General features: G+C 37.7%; 1 protein-coding gene across 1 annotated transcript; it reads right to left on the reverse strand.

Annotated features, from left to right (window-relative positions):
• Window positions 1-46: 46 nt before the first annotated feature.
• nlrp1 (NLR family pyrin domain containing 1) lies at window positions 47-27942 on the reverse strand. The gene is made up of 12 exons (XM_089131686.1): window positions 27894-27942; window positions 22468-22527; window positions 14144-14392; window positions 13048-13074; window positions 10725-12402; window positions 7059-7136; window positions 6757-6831; window positions 6518-6652; window positions 6105-6257; window positions 4949-5038; window positions 4159-4260; window positions 47-1308 (listed from the first exon to the last, which is right to left on the reverse strand). The coding sequence occupies exons 1-12, from the start codon at window positions 27940-27942 to the stop codon at window positions 123-125; spliced, it is 3882 nt and encodes a 1293-aa protein (XP_088987812.1). The 3' UTR covers window positions 47-122.

Below are 27942 nucleotides of genomic sequence, written 5' to 3' on the forward strand. Positions count from 1 at the left end.
TAATCGATTTTATCGATTAGTTGTTGCAGCCCTAATAGTAGTCATTTCTCCAGTTTATCACCTGCAGTTTTCATGTCATTTCACAAATCATGTAAAATAATGTACAGTCATCTAGAAAAAGTTTAAGAGTCCGATAAAGGCAGATGATTTAAAAGTTTGGGATTTTCTTCCAGAAGAACTGAGATGAAACTTTCCTTCACAGCAACACTACCTTTCCGCACAATGCTGCAGATCTTTCTCATGCTTTCTTCTGTGGTTGAAGTCGGGTGTGTGATTTCAGAATATATTTCCTCATGAATGATTTGCTTCTGAAGAAGTTTGTCTGCAATGGCGTTCACATTTGTAACGCTTTTGATAAGACCACTCCAATTTCTATCAAAATATTGAGCTTTATCAAAGTTAACAGCCACTGGTGGTGTTTTATGTTTGTTTGGATCGATGTTGGTAAATTCTTTCCAAATTGTTGCAGCCCATACTGGTTTCTGATCATCCACTCGGCTGAGAGTCATTTTGATGTCATCTGCCACAGTTTGTCTGACCTGAAAGAAGTTTGGCTCGATGTCACCTCTTAGCTTGATCTCTTTCGGTTGGACGGAAGCACCAGGAACCTCAAGACTGTGTTTTTTCATCATCTGCAGTGGGGTTTCAGGTCTTGAACACTTGATTTGATGATTTGGCTTTTCCTCCTTTTTAATTTTTTTTGCGACAACAGAATCTGCTGGGAAAAAATACACATGGAGAATAATGGGGTTCTGTTTTGCAATGAAGATAAGTAGATCACAGTGCATTTTCACTGATATCCCTAGTTTCACAAGTACTGTTTTAGGAGAAAAATATGGTTGGGGTATTCTGGCATGAAAACGAGTCAACTCCACTGATTCCAAGATTATTCCCTCATTTTCAACACTGAGCAGCTTCACATCATCTTTGAGAGAGGGGTCAGACTCTGCTAAACAGGCGTAATGAGGCAGATGGGCCTCCTCCAGTTTCCCTGAGATCACGGTCACATCGATCACTGGACCAATTTGCTCACACTGAAGCCTCTCCAGCTCTGCACTGAGGAAACATCCATCCACTGGACGATACTGGAGAGTGACGTCACCCACACAGACCCATCGCATTCTGGTCCTGCTGCACTCGAATCGACCCGCCGGAGTGCTGATGATGAACTTTAACCCTCCTTTTCCTGTACAGACTGTCGGCTCCTTTTGAACCCACTGATCACAGTCGACAATGTGAGCACAAGACTGACACACTGGAAACAGATGAAAATCCAGTGCAGAAAGTTTAGGTTCAGAGATGGTTGGCCTACAGAAAAATAGAATGAGAAAGTGAAATGTTTGTATTTAAAGGTGATGTGTGTTTAATTTTCTTTAAATTAAAATACTTTCTCTTATGACATGTATTTTCTGAATTTGGAGGTGTTTTCTGAATATGTAGTTGTTGTGGCGTTTGTATGTGTTGTGACCCTTCTCGGCCACCGTATTGAGAATGAGAATGTGATGTCACGCGTATCACTTCGCTTTGCATTGTGGGAAGGATTCGCCATCTTGGAAGGATACGCTATCCGTTGTCATGGTTACTTCAACCGTGAGACCGAGAGAAATAGTGACAGAGAAAGAGAGCAGCTTGATATCTGTTTGCATTTTTACGATAAGGAACAGTTTCTTGAGAATAAATGAAGAAGGGGGAAGAAAAAGGAAAGTGGCTCTATCGGGAGAGACTAAATAACAAAACCAAGCAGCGTTATTTAGAGAAACTACTTGACATCAACAACATGGCCCCGTAAGACCTGCTACAGAATGGACGAAAGACCCGCGCTACCACCTTTCACATACCCTGGCATAGTCCATTACCTGGTTTATGGTATCAGTAACTAACTAATGTTACTGCTTACACAATGCAAGAGTTCAGAAGCTTTAAGTCATTAGAAGCTTATGAACAATTCTGCTGTGGCTGGGTGCAAGACTAGAAATCCCCAAACTTGTAAAGTTAAACTGCGAGAGTTCAGTCATACTTGATGTTTCAGGCCTCATTCATATGTGGAAATAAATCTGATGTGAATCAGATACGTGGATTTGCACCTGCCGTGCAAGCGGACAGATTGGACATTCCCCTGTTTGTGCGAGTCGTAAGTCATTAAAATAAAGTGTCTTTTTAAAACATATCGCGGTACAAATATATCTATAACAAATTATTTTTTTTTCCAATTGCTAATACACTAAAATGACATGCACAGCACAATTCTTTAAACGGACACACAGAGAGCAAAACTTCTTCTCAAGTTTCCAAAAGTCTAAACACATTTTCTGCTTTACACACATTTTGCATTTCAAAATGCCACTTTTTAAATGCACTGAGCACAGTTCTCTGCATAAGACACAACAATCTGACATAAAGTCACATGTTTGCCATTTCAAAACACTACCATTCAAAATGACACTACATGAGCTAATTGGCCAATTACATGTGCCATCTGGCCAAACACCTCAATGGTTAATTGTTAACACTTCAATCAGGATGTAAGCACTATAAAAACTATAAAAATATAAAAAATATATTTTTCTTGCCACTTTTTTTTACTGTAATATATTTTCTTGAAGTTTCTTTTTCAGTTTACTGTTTTTTGTAAGTAATTTTTTTTTCAGTCTCATGTAAATATTTCTGCTGTGCATACGTTGCACTGACTTGTTTACTGTAGTGAAAAAATACATTACTGTAAAATGAAGTTTCAACAGTGTGTCTGCAAATATTTCTGTGCATCTGAACAATCTGCTACATATTTTAGTATTATGGCAAAGCATACTAAAGATATGAGTGCTTTTCATTATGCCCAACAGTGTGTAGTTGTTTAGGCAAAAATCTGTTAATATGAATGAAGTGTGTGCCAGTTCATGCAAAAGTTTGATTTTGATAATGCTATGTATAGTTTTGGTTGCAGTGCTTCATTTTGCAGGATATATGAGGTATTTTGCAGTTTGGGTGTGTGGTTTTGTGAATTGTGTTAAGTATTTTGATAAAACCAGACTAGTTTGCAAAATTGTGTGTTAGCAATTGGAAAAAAAAACTGTAAACAACTCTAGTTGAATAACAGAGTATTAATTTTGTTTGTTTGTTAAATAAAAGGCGAACTGTACTGAAATGTGTAATACATGTAATACTTTTGAAATCATGCTTTGCTCGCTGTTGCCAGTTTTTTGACAAGCAGTTTCTCTAAATAATGCAGGCTAGCATTGTTATTTAGTATCTCCCAATAGAACCCCTTTCATTTCTCTTCCTTCTTCTCCATATCTTCCAAAGAAACTGTGGCGTATCGCTAAAATGTAAACAAACACTGCGCTACGCTGTCTTTCTTTCAATATTTCTGGAATGTTTAGTCGCGCCTCTGTGAAATTCTGAAGGCGTTGCCCCTGGCAACCGATAGCGTCTCCTACCATCATGGCCAACTGTCTCAGACCCCACCCAAATCAGCACATGACTCCTCACTCTCAATATGACAGCTTAAAGGCCAATTTACACTGTCCAGACAGATGCAGTATCTTACTTCTCAGACACTACAAGACCCGACAAATGCTGATTCGACATGTTTAATTGGCGAATTCACGAGTTCACAATTAGAGGGAGTAAAGTTTAATGCATATTTGGCGTGCTGTCCGGGGGGAGGGCTCTGAGCTCGGAGTTTGGCCCGAACCCAGAGTACTCCCCCCGTATGTAAATGGTTAAGACTAGACGCATGGAAAAGGGGCGGTGGAGGGATGCTGCTAAACTGTTAACAAATTGAGGTGAGCCTGCTGAATATATACACCTATTATCGTTGACTGCTGAGTGCTCTCCAGTGGTGTTGATTATCTGAACGTGCTCTTCCCGAACTTTGTTAATAAAACATCATAATGAGAGCTGACATGTACAGTAGTACACTGATCCGAGAAAACCCGAAGAACAAGTGTGATACCGTCTTTTGGAGCAGTGTGAATTGACCTTAATATGCACAGTGGACCCATAAAGTTCATAGCCCCCTAAAATACAGGGTGGTTGTAGCCAACATAAACATTGAGGAAATAAGCTTCTTAGTAATTAGATATAGCCAAACTGTCCCTGGCTGTAGCTGCACTCCAGAAGTATGAAAGAGAAACAGATAAAATAATAAAGTTATCTCACTCTTCCAGAACTTTTGGTTTGAAGTTAAATGTCTTTTTCTCATTACAGCTGTGACTCCAGTCCTCTTCTTTGCACTGGTCAGTGGATTTACTGCACTTCCTCCTTTATACAGATGTATAAATGGTGAAACAAGAATAAAGAAATCAGAGATGCAGAATCTACAGTATATACCCAATATGTTCTGGAAATATGTAGGTAGTATTCAGTCACCCTCCACAAAAAATCATGATATGAACAGGAAACTAAGGTTTTGCATAATGTTTCATGTACAGTTAAATAATTTTTGAATGCACCACAATATTTAGGTGCATTCAAGATATGTCAGAAAGAATGTATTTACAGGTTGAATTCACTTGAACAACACCACAAAGTCATAAATATGAGTTAGGAAACTGGATTTTCTCTGAGTTCAGAGTTTCCTTGTCAGTGAGAAACAGTGGAATCAATGGATACAAAGTCTCTAGTTCACAGTAAATTTTCATCAATTTAAACAAAACAATGAGCGAAACACGCCTGATGCACATTTATTGTTCTTCGTATACATAAGTATAAAACAAGGTTAAAAACCTTGCTGTATTTTTGTGTAGTTAATTAAAAGAAGGTACAACGCCTCCGACAAAAGTTACTTGAACAACTTCCCTACTTCTAAATACAAACAACATAGGAGGACTTGAACACACCATTTGTTCACAGCATACAAGTAACTTGTTTATGGTAATCTGATTCAAATAAAAGGTCCTTCGTAAAACTATTAATCATTATAGAAAACAGCTGCTGAGAGCATACATACCCTTCAATGGTTACAGTGCAGCGTGTATACGTCAGTGAATTGTACAGTAACTCGAGTCCCTCTTCCAGCAGCAAACCAGTGACACTGACACTACAATACAACATTTTAGCAATGTGAGTCAAACACCAATAAGCAAAAAGTCTTCAACATATGATTGATATCAAACTCATATATCAAATAGAGAGTCTGGCTACAATTGTCCTGTTTGTGTTGATCCACAAGATTTTGATCTTACACCCAAATAAAAGCCAGCTTTGATGCTAAGGTGACTATTAAACTTCCACTATGAAAATATAAAGAATGTTACGTAAGCATTAATGTCACTTTCCCACGCCGGACTAAGTGGCAAAAGAGCTGCTGCGTGACTGGATTTAATAGGGGAAACTTCAGTTTAAACAAAAGGTTGGACTCCATTTAGTGTTCCTTAAAACCTAATAATAATAATAATAATAATAATAATTCATTACATTTATATAGCATTTTCCTGGCATTCAAAGCGATTTACATAGAAGTGGGAGTCTCCTCAACCACCATCAATGTGCAGCATCCAGCTGGATGCACAGCCATATTGCACCAGAACGCCCCCCACCACACACCAGTTTACTGGAGGAGAAGAGACAATGATGAAGCCAATATGGGGATGATTAGGAGGCCATTATGGACAGAGGCCACTGGGCAAATTTGGCCAGGATGCCGGGGTTACACCCCTACTCTTTCGAGAGACATCCTGGGATTACCAAAGCTCCACTTACCAAAGATCCAGTTATCCATTGATATTGACATGCAGCCAGGAATTGTGTTTCCTGACATTTATATGTGCCTGATTTTGACGCCAGGGAAATACATAAAGAAAATTGGCCAGTGAACAAATGTATATAATTACAATATAGGTAGGTCTAAATCCAAGTAATCATTTCTATCTAGGCTATATATCATCATATCATCCAGCCATAAAAATTTTTTTTATTTTAAAACCTCCAATTATGCATAAGATGGTAAATATTTAATTGAGTTGTCAATACAATATAAAACAATACAATATAGGGTATGAATTTACAAACAAATCGAGCCACTCAGTTTTTTTGCCACTCAGTGAGTGTAACCGCAGCGATTCCGGCAGTCGGTGATGTCACACGCACACCATCTGTACTCTTACCTGAGCTGCTGTAGACTGGTGCAGGTCTGGGCGAGGAAAATGATCCCAGAAGCCCAGCTCTCGTTCAGACTGAACACCTTCAGATCAAGATTCTTTATACCCACGGAGTGAAAGGAAGACAGCAGCAAAGTGACATGATCAAACCCAGAAGAGCTGCATTACAAACACAAACACAGGTTTGTTTCACTCTATTTAGTGATTATCTAAATTACCATTATCCTTATGGATATCAAAGATCATATAAAGCAAAAGAGGACATGTCAGATTTATGGGATTTTTTTTATTACTGAGGACCTCTTCATTTTCAAATATTTTGGCACTCACAGTATAGCCAAAACTTTGCACACACAGAATCTGTATGTATTGCTGATGGTCATACAAATACAGCAAAAGTAGTTTAAACTTTTTCTTACTCTTTCGAAAACATTCCTGATTTCTCAACTCTCTGTAAAAAGATTGTCCAGTCAAAGTTGGATATCTCTGAGTGTGGACAGGTAAGACTGATTTCTAAAAATGATGAATTGTTCTCCAAGTTTTTCACAGATAACCTGGAACAGACAAACATTTGTTAATGGCATCTGCTGCATTTGGAAAAACATGCTACTTTAAATAGACCAAATGACAGCGTATGTGTAATAAAAAAGTTTCTTACAGTAAACATTCATATGTGACTGACAGGTCAAGTGACCATCTGGGACTCTCACCACTGTATTTATCCTCCTGAACTCTACCATTCAGAACAAAGATACAAAACACCATCATAATCATAGAAGTATACTGTAACTATACCAGATAACCAACATGATAACTTTTTTAAACAATTAATAAATGACAGTTATGGCAAAATACATCAACCACACAATATTCAGTCACCTCACATTAGCCATAAACGGTTACTGTAGATATTTCCTATAACTATATAAGATTTACAATATTGATTGAAAAAAAAATTACTCCAGTTTTCTTAAGATTTTGGATTCAGCAAACATCTTGATCGAATCTCCCACTTCAGACAGGTGATCCACCGTCAACCTTAAGTCAAAACAAAAATTATTTAAAAAAATAGAGCTAACACAGATATAAACATTTATAGAAACAAAATAAATACTTGCAGAGGGTTCATACAAATTATCATTAACATGATACTTTGCACAGCATAAATGTATGTTAAAAGCTTAAATGGTAACACTTTAAAATAATGGTCAGTAGTTAACAAGTAGCTATGCAGGAAGTAATAGGTAGTACTGCATTAACACCGAACTTAATACTATTAACTAATATGGAAGCAATATTAACTAATCATTAAGTAATAGGTAATTTAGTACAAAGGTAGTTCCTTGGTAGGTATTTGATTATTACTAAAGAAATATATCCTCATTGAGAACTACTTGTGAACTAAGAATTAATAACCAATTAATTACTAATCACAAAAGTAACATGTATAAAAAGTGAACAATTGTGGGGGTTTTATACTCTTAACATGGTCATAACATTTCAGAAGCATGTGCCTCAAATGGATTCTTTGTGGAAACCAGTTTATGAAGTTTATACATCCCCCCAAATACATTAGCTAGGTTGAGATTGTGACCACTACTCTTGCCAGGATGGATGCATGTTCTCTGTTTATTTAAAACTTAAACATAAAATAATCCTAATAAAGACAGTTTTTAAAAATAAATCTTAAATAATTAGGAAGTGATGCTGACACGCTGGATTAGTTCACTATTATGAGCTCTGTAAGGATTTTGGCCAGGCGAATCAAACCGTTTTCTGAAACACACACACGCACACACAAACTCTTCCCTTCTTGATATAACATAATGTTCCTTGCTATCTCTAGAATGCTTATTGAATGAAACACTCGAATATGCATAGAGATGTAAAGTAAAGTGTATTTTTAATTCGTTTTACTGCCAATGAAGATCAAATTGTTCACTATAAAACCCTCGTGAACACACCCCCTTCCACGAGGAGCGCGCGCTGAGGAACCAAGGACCATAAACCAAGAGTTCCCGCGAGCTAGGACCATCTCCCCGATTGGCTCAAGCCAACAGGAAAGGGATGGATTCCGCCAAGGGGATAAAGGAGTGCGCAGGCTCCGCCTCTGCCCTTCTTCGTCTGACCCCCTCAGAGAAACAACATGTAATGCTTTTGTAGATCTCCTCACGGAGATCCGATCCGACCAGGGATCTTTTCTTTTGTTCGTCTAAAAGCCTCGTCTTTCCTTCAAATGGACTACAAAGTTCGTCTCACAGGAAAGGAAGTGGACTTTGCCGAACTATTTCCTCGGGTAACGCCACCTCAAAGACTTTCAGCCTTTCAAACACTCGCGCTAAATGCTGACGAACGCCACGTGACTCCCCACGGAACAAAGCAGCCATGAACGAGCCAGGACGGGCCGCGCAAACACGCCGCGGCCGCGCTTCACGTGAGGCACGCGCGCAACACAGGCGCGCCCCCAGCCGACACGTGGCCCGAACGGGCCGAGCAACGAGCCCGCGACTCACACAGACCGAATGTGCCCTGCAAGTATACCTTCTTTTAGAGCTTCTAAGAAGCGTTAAGAAAGTGTTTTCGTGGTGTTCAGAAAGGTTAACTGACTGTTTTGATGAACGTAACTCTCTCTCTCACAACTCACTCTCTCTCTCACTCTCTCTCTCTCTCCAACTCACTTAACTTGCGCGTATCCATTGTCTAAACGCTCTGCGTCGTCTTAGTTTGTGTTTAATGTTTGTAAATATATGTATCATTGTAACGTAGTGAATGCTTAAGTAGGAACTTTATTAAATACAAAATATGCTTACCTTGACTGATTGTCTTGCTCATGATACGGGTCAATGAAATGTCAATTTAAAGCTACACGCTTTACAGAACTATAAATACCTAAGAGGGTATTTGGTTATAGAGCAGGGAAGGCAGATTCTAGTGGCCACAGAATTTGTTTTCACAAGCTATATAACTTAATTGAGCTAATTGATTGTACCTGTCTTGTAAAACGTGGTCCTTGCAATCAATAACAATTAATTTGTGGTTGATTGCGGGGATGCACATGTATGCATATGGGTAAAATTAATAAATTAACATGTAAGACCGGTCTGATCCAAATCTGTATGAATAATTATTAATTATCAATTATTAATTATGATATGCAAATTCCCCCCCTGATCAGACCCGCCTTGTGTCTTTACAGCTCTATTGAATGTCAGTCACATATATCTCAGACTCCAAAGACCTATAACTTTATATTACAGTAGCTGCCTGAGGAGGACTTCTCTTTAGGACATGAATATAAACATTGATGTTCACTTGTCAAAAACAATATGTATCTTTAATGAAGAAATTGGCTGCATTTATGTTACGATAAGCGCAAACAGTGTTTGTTAGAATATTAGTGCCTCACAGAACCTGTACAGTATGTGTCAAATATAAAATTAAATAACTTGTATCATTTGTGAAAAACATGTTAACTCCTCAATAACTAAAGCGTTACCTTGTCATCCCGTAGGAACTACTAGTGATGTGGTCCATTATTTTAAAGTGAAAAACATGTTAAAGTTAACATGTTTTTCACTTTAAAATAATGGACCACATCGTCCGAGTTAACATGTTTTTCACTTTAAAATAATGGACCACATCACTAGTAGTTCCTGCGGGATGACAAGGTAACGCTTAAGTAGTTATTGAGGAGTTAACATGTTTTTCACAAATGATACAAGTTATTTAATTTTATATTTGACACATACTGTACAGGTTCTGTGAGGCACTAATATTCTAACAAACACTGTAATCTGGAAGATGTGGTTTTGCGCTTATCGTAACATAAATGCAGCCAATTTCTTCATTAAAGATGCATATTGTTTTTGACAAGTGAACATCAATGTTTATTTTCATGTCCTAAAGAGAAGTCCTCCTCAGGCAGCTACTGTAAATAAAAGTTATAGGTCTTTGGAGTCTGAGATATACTGTATGTGACTGACATTCAATAGAGCTCATAATAGTGAACTAATCCAATCATGAGAGTGTCAGCATCACTTCCTAATTATTTAAGATTTATTTTTAAAAACTGTCATTATTAGTATTATTTTATGTTTAAGTTTTAAATAAACAGAGAACATGCATCCATCCTGGCAAGAGTAGTGGTCACAATCTCAACCTAGCTAATGTATTTGGGGGGATGTATAAACTTCATAAACTGGTTTCCACAAAGAACCCATTTGAGGCACATGCTTCTGAAATGTTATGACCATGTTAAGAGTAAAACCCCCACATTTAGACATGTTACTTTTGTGATTAGTAATTAATTGGTTATTATTTCTTAGTTCACAAGTAGTTCTCAATGAGGATATATTTCTTTAGTAATAATCAAATACCTACCAAGGAACTACCTTTGTACTAAATTATTACTTAATGCTTAGTTAATATTGCTTCCATATTAGTTAATAGTATTAACTTCGGTGTTAATGCAGTACTACCTATTACTTCCTGCATAGCTACTTGTTAACTACTGACCATTATTTTAAAGTGTTACCGCTTAAATGTATGTTAGCTTTATTAAATCATAAATATACAAACTATAAATTACATTACAATAAACAAACAGCTCTCCACGGAAACACTGACCTCAGAGTCACACACATACAGAGTCTTTGCTGAAGAATCCTGAGTTTATCAGCTGTTAAATCACAGTTCATGAGGTTCAGTTCTCTGATGTGTGGACAGAGTTGAAGACAGTACAGCAGAACCCAACAGTCTGTGCTCCTCAGGGAAATGTTTGACAGATCTTTCGATTTCCAATCTGCTAAAGCTCTCGTCGTGAAAACCTCATCATGGAGCTCATACAGACAGTGTAGAGCAAACAGTTCACATCCATGCTGTTTTTTCATTGTAAAGATAATCTCCTGCATGTCTTTCTTCAGTTTTATGATGTGAGGAAAAGTCCACTTGATCTTTCTAAAGAGTGAGCTGCTCACCTTCTTATTTAAGAGACCAGAGAGAAACATCATGACTGAAGGGATGGGATTTGATCTTATTTCTTGAGATGGCCTGCTGATTCTATTCTCTGATTTTGTCAAGTTAAACAGCTCTCTGACTTTACAGCATAACTTTTTTTTATCCAGTAAAACATAATAAAGAGCAGTGAAGAACTCCTGAAAGTTGGAATTCATAAACCTGAACACTGGCTCCTGTTTGTTCTTGTTTAGAGATATAAGCAAAGACAAACACCTAGCGGCATCTAAGCCAGTCTCAGTCACACTCTTTTCTTTAAAAAGGACTTGCTGATTTTGTATTCCTCTCTCTGCCAGCTGACCCAGACTCCTCAGCATGGTCAGGACAGACTGACTCTGGCCATGATGCTCCAGTAGAGTGGACACAAAGTGCACATATATGGAAGTGGTTGTCTCTAGTTTTGTCAACACACGTTCATAATCTGTAAAATGCTTTTTCAGACAAAAACAGACCATCCAACACATTAAAGGCAGAGAGCAGGTAGTCAGGAGGCTTTCATTTGTCTTCAGACACTTATATATTTGCATGGAGAGTTGCTCATCCTGAAAGAACTTGTGGAAGTACTCCTGCACCCCTCTCTCAGAGAAGCCCACAATCTCAGTGAGACGCTGAGGACCTTTGACGAGATTCATCACTGCATCATCAGCTACAGATCTTGTAGATACAAGCACAAATGATTCAGGCAGCAAGACTCCCTTCAACAGGTTCCTAAGAATGCCCATAGGTCGGACTGTACTGGATGTAGTAGGTAGATGAAATACATTCTCATTCATTCCATCAATGAGGAAGAGGACCTTCTCTGGTGTAAACTCTAGTATCTGTGAGATTTGATCTGATTTTAAACTGCAACTCCAGCTCAAGAGCTCATTCAAGCTCATCTCCTCAGAAATAAACTTCAGCTCTTCACAATTCAATATAAAAATGACATCAAAGATTTTAGAGTAAAGTTCTCCAGATGCCCAGTCCAACATGATCTTCTGTAATAAGAAGGATTTACCTCTTCCAGAATCACCACTGAGAATCACAGTTTTCGGTGTGTTTCCATCACTGTTAGGACTGAACAGCTGGTCTATACTGACACTGGAATTCTTGTCATTTGATAACAGTTGAGATGATGTTTTTGTTCCAGAAGTGTGAGAAGACCCTGCATATTGAGAGTATTTCTCAATTTGCTGCTTGCTCCTCTGAATTATCACTGGTTCAGTGTAACAGGCGGCCAGTTCCACACGTTCATAAGTCACAAACTTACAATTTTCAATGATGGAAAACTTGTACTGATGAATCACATCATCTACAGAAAAACAATAGCAACTGATATTGGTATATATTTTACACTGAAAAAAAAAAAAAAAAAAATCACAGGACTCTGATCTACAAGAAACCCCAAAACAGCCACTTTTATGAGTAAAATAAAACGTGTTGTCTATTTCAATAAAAACTAATATGAGTATTGCTGGTGTATCACAATTAGGCGTAGCTGTGAAAACAGCAAACATGTTTCGGTAGTATTTACACTAAAGTGTCAAATACTCTATTACTAAATAATTTTTAATACTACTATAGACCATTTCACAAGATGTAAACAACACTGGTCCAGAAGCACTTCCTGTTTCAGTTTTTTAATACTACATAAAAGATGGGATAAAATACAACCAACAGAACATTTAAAACTGAATCAAAAAGTTAAACAAACATCTTTAAGATGTTTTCTTTACATGTGAAATAAAGAAAACAGTTACAAACTGAAACGGGAAGTGTTTCTGGATCAGTCTTGTTTACATCTTGTGAAATGGTCTATACTTAATAATATAAAATAAGTTATATTATTATCTGTGCTTATTTTGTTCTTTCACATCAGACTGGATATTGTGTAATATAACTTAATATGCTTTGATGAGTGAAAACAGTCAAGGTCAGTCAAGGAACTGTTACTTACCCTCAAATTCCTCTCTCAAACCAGCATCTAGGAGAGAAAGATATTTTTAAAATTCCAATTGAAATCACATTGTGGCGTGATTGTGTGTGTTCCCTTTCGCGCTGCATAGCTGACTATACTGGGGTATCCCTTCAGCGTCAGTTCTCCTGATGCACGTGTGCAACTTAGTCCAATCTTGATTAGTGTAGCGTCGTCCCGTGACGCGTGCCGGCTGCGGATGCTATAAAGGAGCCGGCATCACAGTTGTTGTCAGCTTTCAGATCTTCAGCAAGTGTTCTATGTCTGTTTAAGTCTTATTTGGTGCTGTCTTTCCCATAGAAGAAGAAAAAAATCAAAAAAAAAAAAAAAATATATATATATATATATATATATATATATATATATATATATATATATATATATATATGTACAAATCAAGATTGGACAAAGTTGCACACGTGCTTCAAGAGTGCTGACGCTGAAGGGATTGATTCTGTGTGTCACATACACAGGACAACTACAGACATCACACTCCTTTTTGTCATGCTAAAATGGTTTAAAAGCATGATCATATAATGTAATGCTAGCCAAAGGACGACAGAAAAAATGGATGCTGTATGTATTGTGATACATATTTTGAACGCATTAAACTGGAAAAAAATAAAATGGCATGCGTTAATGCGTTAACAGCACCACACATGAATTAAGACATTCGCTTTGATGTTTCCCAAAGGGAGCATACCTATGTTCCCATGGTCAATGGTCTGTTAACACACATTAAGTAAACTTTTAAAAGGTTTGGACTCATTTTCCCAGTGCCCTAAAAATTTTAGAAACTTCTAACCCTAACCCTAAGGTGAACTGGCATTGCTGGGTTTTCTACAACAGAAAACCCCCTTGATGTGCTTCCACAATAACCCATTTTTTTCCAAGTTACCATATGTGCTATATAAACATAGGAATGACCCCTTCCCAACAACTCTAAACCATGCATTTAACTCATTGCCAACCATAGCCTTAGCAAGTTTCTTTTGGCTTCTTTTTGTTAAGTATGTTTTTTTTTTATGTGTGAGAAACTTTGAGTGTAAGAACTTCTGAGAAAAATATCTGTCTTTACCCAGATCATTGACCAGGTGTGGTTCGTAGTCCTTCAGTTCAGAGTAAAATGCATATTTAACTTTGTCTCCTCCTGCATCCATTGCTTTATATAGCTCTATCATCTTTTCCTCATCAGATTTTGATGTGATTATCTTTAAGCGTGTCTCCTCATCAAGCAAGCCCTGTAACAGCAGCTCCTCCATCACTGGCATCACCATGTGAACCTTCTGGATGAGCTCAGACCTGTATTTGTCCACAAACTTAGCCCCTGGAGAGGAAAGCATAAAGAAGATGATCTGAGCCAATTTTGTTGGATAGGTTTCAGGTACAGTATCAAGGAATCAGAGGAAAAAATTGTTTGTTGCTAGCCCTTACATTTCAAAAGTTATCATAAGTGTAAGTGAAAGTGGCACTAAAGGGATAGAGTTCGAGAGTCCAAATTTGCTATCATCTTACTCTATCTAACCTTATGCCACTTCTGCTCTCACAATATTCCCTAACTCAAAGGATTGGTCTTTCATGCAGGGACACCCATAGGAAAGAAAAGAAAAGAAAAATGAAAAATGATTAAAAATCCCTTTAACATCTCAAATGTTTCTCCTGGACAAAAATGGGCTTACTGTTACATCAAATGGAGACTTTTGCTTTGGTCTCCTGCTTCTCACACTTGTCTTCTGAGAAAAAAACTTGTACAACACTCAATGGTCTCTTGTAAAGTTTTAGAAGAAATCACATCACACTGTGCTCAAAATTTTCTCTTTAGCAAGAGACTGAATCACTCACATGTATCTCCTCTAATGATTCAGAAAAGATCAGACTTTTTTCATAAACTAAAGAATCTGGATCTCTCACATTTGTTTCCTCTAAAGTTTAAAAGAGATATTGATAACATCACACACTGTGCTCAGACTTTTCTCCTAAATTAAAGACTGCAAAGCTTTCACATTTGTCTCATCTTAACTTAAGAAGAGATCTGAACAACATCACACTCTGTGCTCAGTCTTTTCTCCTCAGCTAGAGACACTGCTGCTCTCACATTTGTCTCCTCTAAATTTTAGAAGTGATCTGAACAACTTTGCAAAGTATATACCAAGTCAAATGTCCCAATGCGTACTCAAACATTTCTATCATATAACCTATCAATAATCACATTAGTCAAAGATTGAGTCGTAAGCCATGTAATGTGCATTTCAGCAAAGAAAGCTCTAAAGTTTCTTAGCATGATAACGGCATCTGGTACATTACTATTTCCAACAACAAATGATGTGTCCTATGCTATAAACTGAACAGCTTTCTTATTGTATCAGCTGCAATTAAGAGTAATGTTAACCTTATTTCTGCATATTTTCACTATTAAAGCTGCAGTAGGTAACTTTTGTAAACAAATATTTCTTTACACATTTGTTAAAACTGTCATTATGTTCTGACAGTAGGATATGAGACAGATAATCTGTGAAAAAAAAATCAAGCTCCTCTGGCTCCTCTCAGTGGTCCTATTGCCATTTGCAGAAATACAACGCTCCCTGTCAGAAACAACCAATCAGAGCCAGGAGGAGTGTCTTAGCAGTGTCAATCACGCTCGTGTAAGCGCTAATTACACCCCTCTCTGGCACAGTCATTCAAACCAAACTCAAGATTGCCGGTGTGCTGCAGCTGTTCTAATGGCCGAGAAACAACCTAAACTGCCAATTTCTCAAGTGGCACCTGCTCATAAAACAAAAGGAAATAAAACTAGATAACCATAAACAAACGAAAAAGAAAGAATTAGACAGAGCCCATTGACTTGGTGTCGAAACTCTAGCCATGTGACATGTAGATAAAATGTCACGCACTGTGCAAAGCACCTATTGAAACATGCTAATTCACTGGCTTGTCATGTTGCTGAAATAATATTGTGGCGAGCAAAACGAGGCCGAGGGACAGGGACAGGGACATGAGAGCGCCGCGAGACCGGTGGCGTGAGTGATAATGAACGACACCTGTGAGACGAACTGGTCTCTCATCTCTCACGGTATTTTAAAGTAAAAAGGTGCAGATCCACTTGCGGATCCAGGTGTTACGGTGCGGATCCACTTGTCCGTGTGACACTTCAGTCGTGCCGCACTCCACTTTATTCCTATGGATGGCGTCAAGCGACTTTAAACTTGAGGAACGCCCATCAAAGTACAAATGTGGGGAGGCGTCGCGACAACACGTGACTGTCGTGTCACAAAAGTGGATCTCTACCGTTAGGGTGCAGATCCACTTGTCTATGCGATACTTTAACGTGCCAGCAAAGCATCCCGGGAAGGCAGCGCTTCATTTGGTAGAGATCCACCTTTGCGATACGACAGTCGCGATGTCTCCCCACATTTGTACTTTGATGGGTGTTCCTCAAGTTTACCACTATGGGCGTGGTTTTGAGCCAGCAACCAGTCTAGAACAGAGGACCTATGAGAGACTTCCCCCCGTCTCCATATGCTCTACTACTATTGGACAGTCGCGTCACGTTCAACAGAATTAATTTGGGCATCGGCCAGTTTTTTGACACGCAGCATTTTTCCCAAATGAAGCGCCACCTTCCCAGGATGCTTTGTGGGCGCGTTAAAGTCGTGTGATGTCACCCGTAGTACTTCCGCATTCAGTGATCTTTGCGCACTACCACTTCCATTGAATCACCGATCACTCTGGCAAACTGATGACGGACTACACTAGGTTTATTTATACGCCATCCCTGGTAAATTAGATTCACTAAAGTGCCGGTCTCATGCCGAAAAGTGATGGTCCGCCGAAAACTGATGGCCGGCCGCGGGAGCGCGCGCAGTGTGTTAAAGATGTAGCCTATCGCCCATTCTTTTTACAAATGCAGTTGCTTTTATGTGGATCAAACAGACATAACGTGCAAATAAACATCATTCACACAGTACTTTTTACCTATTAAAATACCTGTAAAGGGCCAATACAACCTTTATAATGCATGTATTTCACCTGCCAAAAAGTGATTAGGTAAAGCCTCTACTTATTAATTAAAGGTTATTTCTGCCCTAAAATTAGTACATAATATTCATGAGGGTTAAATCTGACTGATTATAACTCACCTACTACTTTACTTTAAAATACCTGTACAATATAATGCAGTACTATTTAGTATATATATAAAATATCACAGGATTTCTTTCTCCTCCTTGGTTAGAATGTGATGTATCTTGTAACGCATCAAATAAAATCATTTAGCTGGAACATTAGGTAAACGTTAATACAGTCATCGCATGGTAACACGGGAATATAACGTATTCTTTTCAGAATTAGTCAAGTTCCAAGTTTCAATGAAGGAATGTCTGTTTTGGGGGGAGTGCATTTTGGAGAGGGCTCTCAGTAGATATAGTGACTTGTTTGAAGCTCGCACCCCTGTGGTGTGTGTGTGGTATGTGTGCTGCTTCGTAACAATTCGTACGACCTCACTCGTACGAATTAGTACGATTTTGCTAAATCGTACATATTTTACGAATTAGCCAATTCGTATGAATTCGTACGAATGACATACCCCTGACCCCGCCCCTAAACATAACCATCACGTGGGTTTAGACAAATCGTACAAATTCGTACGAGTGAGGTTGTATGAATTAGTACGAATTAGCCACTTTTGAATCACTTGTACGAATTCGTACGAATTGGTCGTGAGATAGCGTAGGCACGTCACCTCACACGACAGCTGCAACTACAGGCTTGCGGAGCTGTGCAATGTGGTGTAGTCTTTCATACAAATGCACCCTTCGGTTATTTTTTGTCTTTTCTTGATCAAGAGGGCACCAAATCAGGCATGAAAACAGGTCAGGGGTTAAAAAGGTGAAAAGGATATTACCCCTCTAGGGGGGTTCGGGGGCATGCTCCCCCGTAAGAAAATTTTCAATCTGATGCGTTTGAGATGCATTTTTTGCCAACCTGGAGAGAGCTGGAGAAACTTGACTTCAGCCATGAGTCAAAAATATTATGGCCTCCGTAGCGTTAGCTAATAATAATAATAATAAAAAAGAGATACCTATCCGTTACCAACATAGTTTAAAAAAAAAATCAAGTAGAATTTCTATAACTGTTTGTTGAACAGATAATCAATCTTTTGTGTGTTAAACACAATCTACTTAATACAGACAACTTCCTTATAAAGAAAAAAAAAATATCATAACCTATGCCAAAAATTATATTATAAACTAGATTAGTGGGTAACTAATTTTAAATTTCATAATTTTATAAAATCAGAACATTTAGTGGAAAAAAAATTAGTGGGGAACAAATAAGAGACAATAAGTGTAGCACTAAACCTGGTAAAATGTTACAAATTGCTCTCTGTATTATTGTAAAATACATTCATGAATAACAAGATCAATTATTTTATAGACTACTATAAAATTAACAAAATATATATATAGCACAAATGTATAGCACAGCTGTTTAATGAGGCAGCAACATACGATAGATAGGATAGAACAAAAAATATTATTAATAATCTTTCATTGCGCAAAAGTATTGTGATATGATTATGAAACAGACCCCAATAGAGTGCTGCACACAGCGCTTATGCGCATCCCAAACTCTGAATGATGCGCTTGAGGCAACATGAGTCACAGCGCGCAGCTCTGTTTAGACTAAGTTACTAAAGGAAATACATATCAATGCATAGTGTTTTATACAGTATCTATAAATGCAATAGTTTATTGAGCCTTTTCTTTTTACAGTTTTAAATTTCAGCGACTGTGCGCGTGAAGAACAATGATAGGAACATGATTGAGGTACTACAGCAAGATAGTCAATTTATGCGAAACCATAGAGCTTTATCTACAGTACAGATTAAGTATAATATTAACATTTAATATTAACATCTTGTAATATTAACTAATCTTATAATATTAACATCTTGGAGAGAGTTTCATCGTTGCCGAACGCGGCGCGCTGTGCTATTTGAATGCTGAATGACTGACGACGCGCTGTTAGTTTGAATGCTGAATGGAATTACTCACAGCTCCAGTGGAGAGAAAAGTTTACGCGATCTTGAATTTAATGACTTAAATATTAATTTCTATCTCACATTAGGCCTATACTATAGTATGTCTTCATATTGTATTTCTTTCCCGTACACCTTTCCTATACACCTAAACACGACAATCACAGAAAATTGCATTTTTACATTTTCAATAAATAAATAATTTTATATTTAAATTAATTAATTAAATTTATAATTTAAAGGAACACTTCACCCATTTGCATTAAGCTTTGTATCTTTAGAAATCCAATCATATTTTTGAATGGTCATGGTTTATTCCCTTATTTTCCCCTGAGATGGGAGAAATAAGGATTTAAATGTTTTACTTCCTGCTTATTATGACGTAAAATTCGTCATTTTGCGTCATAATAAGCAGGAAGTCACATTTCATTGAGATATCTAGAGACTACTAACTTTAGCTCCTCACTTTTCCAGGGTGTGGGACCCACTCACGCTATAGACCTATTACAGATCAGTGGGTGGGACTTAACTTGCAGATACTGAATCAATATCAGCCATCTTGTTTGGGAGCTAAGCTAACAAGCGCTGTGGAGATAGTTATGACAATGACGGAAGAAACTAAACATGATATGGAAGAAGATCCAATGGAGGAGGAGCCCGGGCTGGCTCGAGCTGAGGCGGACTGCTGTGCATGTGCTCTCGCTGCGTTCTACGGAGACAGATAGAGTCTGCTGCAGAGACTTTCAACAATGGCAATTTCTCCTGGACGAAATCTCTGAATCAGACGAGCACACAAACGTTTGTGTTGTGATGTGAATCCTAGTTTCGCCTGACTGAACATCCAGGTAACGTCATGCAGTAATTCACCATATAGAAAGAAATACAAACGAGGAGTAATTCACTAATGAGTTTGCCAATGTAACGTTAACAGGGTTTGTTGTTGTGGGAAGAAGGAGGTGGGAACCGGCGAACATTAAAACATTTTAATAGTAATATGAACAAATACAAAACGAAAGTATAAGCCAGCTAGCAGCCCCTCATTGATGACTGCTGTAATGTTACACACAACAGAAACAAAATACATTATAAAATCAGGCCTGTTTCTCTCTTGATCTGCCGTCGTCACTCCTCATTTATGATAACTATGTTTATGATCCGCTCCTCCGTGCAACATGAGATGCGACACCGGTGCGTGAGTGTCTCACTGATGTCTTTCATTATCACTCAAACCATGCTCTCACATCCCTCGCCCAGTCGCCCTCGCCCTGCTCGCCACAGCCAACTAACTAGAAATTTTGTGTGAAATGAATTTCAAACTCTGGTGACAGCTAACGTTAGCCTTGTTGACGAAAGAATGATTTCTCTGATGTGCGCGCAGTTCCGGAATAGTGGGTTTGGCTTGCGGAGCTGTCCATCGTGCTGCATTGTGGGAGTTGTTTTACATTCAAATGCCCCCTTCAGTTATTTTCTCTCTTTTCTCGGTCAAGAGGGCACCAAATTTAATTATTTTACATTTCGACTACATACAGTACTGTGCAGAAGTCTTAGGCACATTAGTATTTTCGCCTCAAAGAAATGGTTTTTAGCGCCAGTTATTTATATATTTTGTTGTCGTGTCTCAGTAGGAAATATCAGTTTACATTTCCAGACATTAATTGTGCCATTAATTGTAATGATCCAGTGAAAATTTTGAATGCACAAGGATTCTGACAACAGCCAATGCTCCACACGGAGGTCGGATCTCACCATCATCAAGTGCATCTGATATGAAGAAACAGAAAAAACAGACTAAGACCAGAAGAACTGCAGTATATAAAACATAATGCATATAGTTCATGAAAGATAGCTAATAAATCCTTGTCAACAAATGGGACTTGCAAAGTGTTATCTAAATTTACATAGGCTATCTAGGTTATAGCTAAAGAAACACATTTGACCTGTAATATTTTAATGTTTAAATTATTTTCTGTAGATCTTCTCATTTTAATATATTCATATTTATATATACATTTCATTTACTGTAGCACATTTCAGTTCAGCACTGTTCTACTTGGAGTGTTATTTGTTTGTTTTTAATCCCAGTATCCATTTTAAAAAAATATCAGTTAATAATCGGTTATGTGCTGTCAAACCTAAATATGTCGGTTTCGGTAAAATCCACTATCGGTCGACCTCTAACAAAAACTAGTTAAAATTATTAAATTGGTCAAATTAAGACTATTGAATGTCTGTATATAGGCTAGCCTACAGTATTTCAGCTCTTTAAAGTATAGCTTCACAAGCACAGGTGTTTCAGTGTTGTTAGGGGTACAATATTTATATGTATTGCTTTTCATTTCCATTTATAGTCTTTACACATCAGCTTGGATACTCGCATGGTTAAAAAAAATGCTAATTTCAAGATGCACGTCAGGTCTTTTTACAGTGATAATAGGAAATTAAAGCAACAGAGATTGTTTTGGCTTTATAGCAGCTTTAGAATAAAGTTATTTTCCAGCTTATTCTCCAAGTTAGTTTTGATTGATTCACTTCTGTCACAATGGTCCAATAATTAGAATCTCTGTTTTTTCAGAATTAAATAGTAGGAAATTACTAGTTATCCAGTTTTTTTATATTATGCATTCCGTTCATTTTGTGAAGTGGCAAGTTTCATCAGGGTGTAAATAAATATAGTAGTAAATAAATAATCAGATAAGTACGATTTAAACCATGCTAATGCAATTCCACTAATGCCAACATCATTTTTTTAAATAATGTTGATGTCAATGTTATCAAATGCAGCACTAAGATAGAGTAACATTAAGATACAACCACGATCAGATGATAAGAGCAAATCATTTGTGACGAGCCATCTCATTACAATGGTAGGGTCTAAATCCTGACTGAAAATCCTTGCAGATACCATTTCTTTCTAAAAAGGAACATGGTTGTGAGGATACTGCCTTTTCTATGTCCCTTATATCCCAGGGAGTCACGAGGGACGCTGATATCTGTCTCTCATTAGCATTCGCGCCCTGCTTCATACCACAGACATGTTAAAAAACATCAATGTATTCATCCATAAACATTAGATCCTTCGGCATGACGACAAGTTCCATAATTCAGTTTAATGGAATAACAGCCCTCTGTCAGCAGGTATTTCATAATGTAGACACACAAAAACACAGAATAATACTTCTGCATTTTGCAACGCATTCCATTTTTGATAAAACAGAAAACATGTTCCTACGATAAAAAAAGGTAGCCTTATGATAAAATTCAGATGTTTATATACAATATCCCTCCCACTAGTGGTTGATTTCAGTGTGTAAACATGTGACTTGCATATTTCATTGATGGTAATGATAATGTGTAAATGAGTTTACCCTGCTTCACTGGTATCGAGTCTTCAGGATCAGAAACCTTGCGTTTCCTGCTGATAGCACCTGTTAACATAACCACATGACAGTAGTAGCTGTAGTATTGAGCTCATAATTATCTTTCATGAATACTTATTCTCTTTTCTTTAAAAGGTATGGTTCATGATCTTTAAGCAAATAATAAAATACAATTTTCCCTGTCTCTTCAAAAAATGTAGTGCAAATAGATTTGTCATTTTACCCTTGCTGGTTTGTTCTGCTCTGATTGTGTAATATCATATCCTTATTTCTTTTTATTATCTGAAATTGTCATCACTTAAGTAACCCTTTGAATAAGCTCTGTATTCAATAAATAAAATCAATGAATCAAATACACCCGATTCCAAAAAAGTTGGGACACTGTACAAATTGTGAGTAAAAAAAGAATGGAATAATTTAGAAATCTCATAAACTTATATTTTATTCACAATAGAATATAAATGACATATCAAATGTTGAAAGTGAGACATTTTGAATTGCCATGCCAAATATTGGCTCCTTTTGGATTTCATGAGAGCTACAAATTCCAAAAAAGTTGGGACAGGTAGCAATAAGAGGCCAGAAAAGTTAAATGTACATATAAGGAACAGCTGGAGGACCAATTTGCAACTTATTAGGTCAATTGGCAACATGATTGGGTATAAAAAGAGCCTCTCAGAGTGGCAGTGTCTCTCAGAAGTCAAGATGGGCAGAGGATCACCAATTCCCCCAATGCTGAGGCAAAAAATAGTGGAGCAATATCAGAAAGGAGTTTCTCAGAGAAAAATTGCAAAGAGTTTGAAGTTATCATCATCAACAGTGCATAATATCATCCAAAGATTCAGAGAATCTGGAACAATCTCTGTGCATAAGGGTCAAGGCCGGAAAACCATACTGAATGCCCGTGATCTTCGGGCCCTTAGACGGCACTGCATCACACACAGGAATGCTACTGTAATGGAAATCACAACATGGGCTCAAGAATACTTCCAGAAAACATTGTCAGTGAACACAATCCACCGTGCCATTCACCGCTGCTGGCTAAAACTCTATAGGTCAAAAAAGAAGCCATATCTAAACGGGAACCAGAAGCGCAGGCGTTTTCTCTGGGCCAAGGCTCATTTAAAGTGGACTCTAGCAAAGTGAAAAACTGTTCTGTGGTCAGACGAATCAAAATTTGAAGTTCTTTTTGGAAAACATGGACGCCATGTCATCCGGACTAAAGAGGACAAGGACAACCCAAGTTGTTATCAGCGCTCAGTTCAGAAGCCTGCATCTCTGATGGTATGGGGTTGCATGAGTGCGTGTGGCATGGGCAGCTTACACATCTGGAAAGGCACCATCAATGCTGAAAGGTATATCCAAGTTCTAGAACAACATATGCTCCCATCCAGACATCGTCTCTTTCAGGGAAGACCTTGTATTTTCCAACAAGACAATGCCAAACCACATACTGCATCAATTACAACATCATGGCTGCGTAGAAGAAGGATCCGGGTACTGAAATGGCCAGCCTGCAGTCCAGATCTTTCACCCATAAAAAACATTTGGCGCATCATAAAGAGGAGATGCAACAAAGAAGACCTAAGACAGTTGAGCAGCTAGAAGCCTTTATTAGACAAGAATGGGACAACATTCCTATTCCTAAACTTGAGCAACTTGTCTCCTCAGTCCCCAGACGTTTGCAGACTGTTATTAAAAGAAGAGGGGATGCCACACAGTGGTAAAAATGGCCTTGTCCCAACTTTTTTGAGATGTGTTGATGCCATGAAATTTAAAATCAACTTATTTTTCCCTTAAAATTATGCATTTTCTCAGTTTAAACATTTGATATGTCATCTATGTTGTATTCTAAATATAATATTGAAATTTGAAACTTCCACATCATTGCATTCTGTTTTTATTCACAATTTGTACAGTGTCCCAACTTTTATGGAATTGGGTTTGTATAATAGCCATTGGAACTTTTATGTGTAAACAAACAAGGCTATATATCAATCCACATTATATGACAAGTAATAAAATGAGTAAAGAGTATTATTGTACTAAGTAAAAAACAGACTGTTATAGAGTGTAACAAAAACACCTGGGGCACATACAGGACATACGTACAATAGACAATAACCACATCACTTAAATGCAAATTACTCAGTCTAGTACTCAAACAAGCTAAACCAGTTCCGATAAAGATCAGAGTTGACAAATGGAGTCACCTTAGAACTAGAACTGAACAAACAAATAAAAGGCATAGGCTATATTTTGTGACACTAAGTAGGGCAACAGTGAATGAAAGCGTGCATTTAATACTGAATGTGTGCTCAAAAACAAAAGGTTTTGACCATAGTAGTGCACATGCACTGAACTACATACGCCCAGGAAAGCGCTCATAAAGAAAGTAAGAGTTAGCAAAACTCCAGAGCACATAGATTTGAATTTGAGAAATTGTACAATAAATATTCATCGTAGAAGCCGTTTTTGTAAAAATAGACTAACGATTGCGTCATAACCACACTACTCTCTGTCACACAGTCGAGAAATGACCATATAGACAGGAGAAGCTTCTCACATCTTTTACTCTCTATTAGGGGAATTGGGGGGACATGAAGGCATAAAGTCAAGAGAGAAGCCCATAGATATAGAGTCCATAAAAGCAAAGGGACAAAACAACGGATTTGTTCCAGATTTCAATTCAGATTTGTCTTGTCACAGCTACTAGAAAACTTACAACTGTCAGACAGGTTGCTCATGTCATGTCACATCTCCGTCGTCAAGCTGAGGCTGCGCAGTTCGCTCAGCCATCAGGAAGTGAGTGCTTCTAATTGGCTTCACTTTTCTCCGCTGAAATCTATGGGGTAGCGGTGTCCATTTCTTTTATTGTCTATGCTCACCACACCCTAGGCATAGGCTCAGCCCCTTAGTATAAAAACAACTTGTTCCGTCAAAACCACTGCAGCGAGTATATCCGTGAACTTTTTTCAAGATAGAGATGTCAGTTGTTCTTATGGCAACTCATCATCTGAGTTGCTTTTTTTCAACTGCAAAAACCATAGACAGTAATGTCTCCACGTCCCCCTGAATGCCTGTGAGCTTCTCCTCCTGTCTAACCGGTAATTTCTCTATTTTGTCCCATGGTTATGACGCAATCGTTAGCCTATTTTTACAAAAACTGCTACTACAGGGCCATAACATAAGATACAAAATAATGGAGCCTTTTATACATTGTCGTGTTTCTTTAGAATTAAATAATGGACAAATGAAGTCTTTGTACGCCTCAGATGCAAAGTTATTCGCTGTCAAAGTGATGCCAAAATGAATGGGAGTCAATGGAATGCTAACAGCAGGTGATGGTCAGCTACAATGGCAGCCCCCAAGGGAAGCTTCAGTTTCCGGCTGATGGATTACCCCCTTGGCAAAAACGTGAGGCACAAAATAGGCTTGTTTGAGATTAGCAAAATCTGCACAGAAACGATCACCACGAGATGCATGCCAGTTAGAAATGTGTCTGAGTGCAGTCCAACCGTCCAACTTGCTCTGATGTCATGCTGACGTATGTCAAAAAACTCTCAGGATCGTAAGGTGGGTGTCGGATTCTGCAGTCAGGCACAGATGCTCTCCACCAACTGCGCTGATCAAAAGCATGATGGGAAATGAGAAATGACTTGCTGACGACACAGGTTAATGCTCAATAACCGTAATGTAGGCTATTGTTGTCTTTTAAGTTTGAATTTAACATGATATCATGTTTTTAAGTGCATAAATCATGTGTGTGTATTCCCAAACTCTCTGACAGTGATCCCTATGAGTTATTTGATTGTTGTCATCATAATTATAAAAAATACATATAGCCTAAAACATGTCAGTAATTAAAGAAAAAAAATATTGAATAACATGTGTTTGGTATGTAATTAAATAACAAGTAATTTGGCTGTCTTGTTTATTATATTCATTTTCATTTAAAAGCAACAGTACTTAAATGACATCCAGTTTATTTACCAGTTAACACCGTGCACAAGCGTAAATCCCGCGATATCTTGATCTTGCAGGTGTCTGATCCACTGTGAGAAGAGAGAACTGTCCATCTTGTCTGCACTTTTCTCACTCCTCCCTTCAATGCAGCCACTCTCGCTAACATTTCAGGCAAGGCAAGGTGCAAAAACAAACAACATTTTCCATGGTTGCCTGCCTAGCAAAATTTTGCATGGTTGCCTAGTAACATTTTGCATAGTTGCCTGCTTATTCTGTGTGATCGGGGAAGTGCTATGCGCCTCGAGTTTTCGAACCTGAAAAACGCGTTTGGTGTGATCGGGGCTTTATATTCCAGTCATTTTAAGCCAAAATCGGGGTCAACCTAGAACAAATTGCAACAGAAGCAAACTCAACTGATTTTTTATCCTCAATATGTCCTGAGTAAAGAAAAAAAAAAGCCCTGAAGAATCCCATTAAGGCAAAGTTTAGAAAAATACCCTAATATAGCCCATTCATTATTTTTCTCACATGAATTGGGTAAAAATGTTAACCTTTAGATATCATCATGAAAATTACTGAGTTGATTACTAACATCAAGACAAACAAAAAATGTATTACAAGTTTTTTTAAATTGTTTGTTAACATGGGTAAACGGTGCACAATCTAATTACATATGTGCTGATTTGCATAAATAATACAACGTATCTAATCATTGGGTAAAGCAGGTGAAAATGTCTTGTAGAATCTTACAGTCTGTACCCTATGTTTAGATCCTGTTGTGGTATATATGCAAATTAGCACATAGGTGTCCATGTTAACCAACAATTAAAAAAAAAAACTTGTAATACTTTTTCTTGGTGTAAGTAATCAACTCAGTAATTGTCATGGTAATATCTAAAGGTTAAAATGTTACCCTATTCACGTGAGAAAAAGAATGAATGAATGTATCAATAGGCTATATTTGGGTCTTTTTGAAACTTCCCCCTAATGGAATTCTTCTGGGCTTTTTTTTCCAAATACTCAAGACATATTGAGGATACAAAATCAGTTTAGTTTGCTTCTGTTGCAATTTGTTCGACCTTTTTTCATAAAATGACTGGACTATAGACTACACCCGGAAATCTAGCATAGCCTACGGATCACAGTTACACCCATGTACAGGTTTATTTGAAAGCTATGTTTTTTCTCAATAGACACGTTTCCTGCAAACACATTTTACAACACTATTGGAAATAGACATAGACAGGAGGACAGTAAGCTGCACCCACAACACATTCGCACTTATAGCCAACTTGAATGAGAAATCATGTGTTTTTTGATATAGCCTACCGTCTACAGCACAGACTATTCAAATATATTTAAGTGAACCTTTAAAATGATTTGCAAATCCTGTTTCAATGTCAGTCATTGCCATTGTGTTATAAACTTTCGTATCATTTGTAGCATACCTTTTGATGGCTTTTGCTCTTCTTCATCATCTAGGTTTTGTGCACTCAT

Source organism: Pimephales promelas, chromosome 5 (assembly GCF_988280905.1).
Source record: "Pimephales promelas chromosome 5, fPimPro1.hap1.1, whole genome shotgun sequence".
Lineage (NCBI taxonomy): Eukaryota > Metazoa > Chordata > Actinopteri > Cypriniformes > Leuciscidae > Pimephales > Pimephales promelas.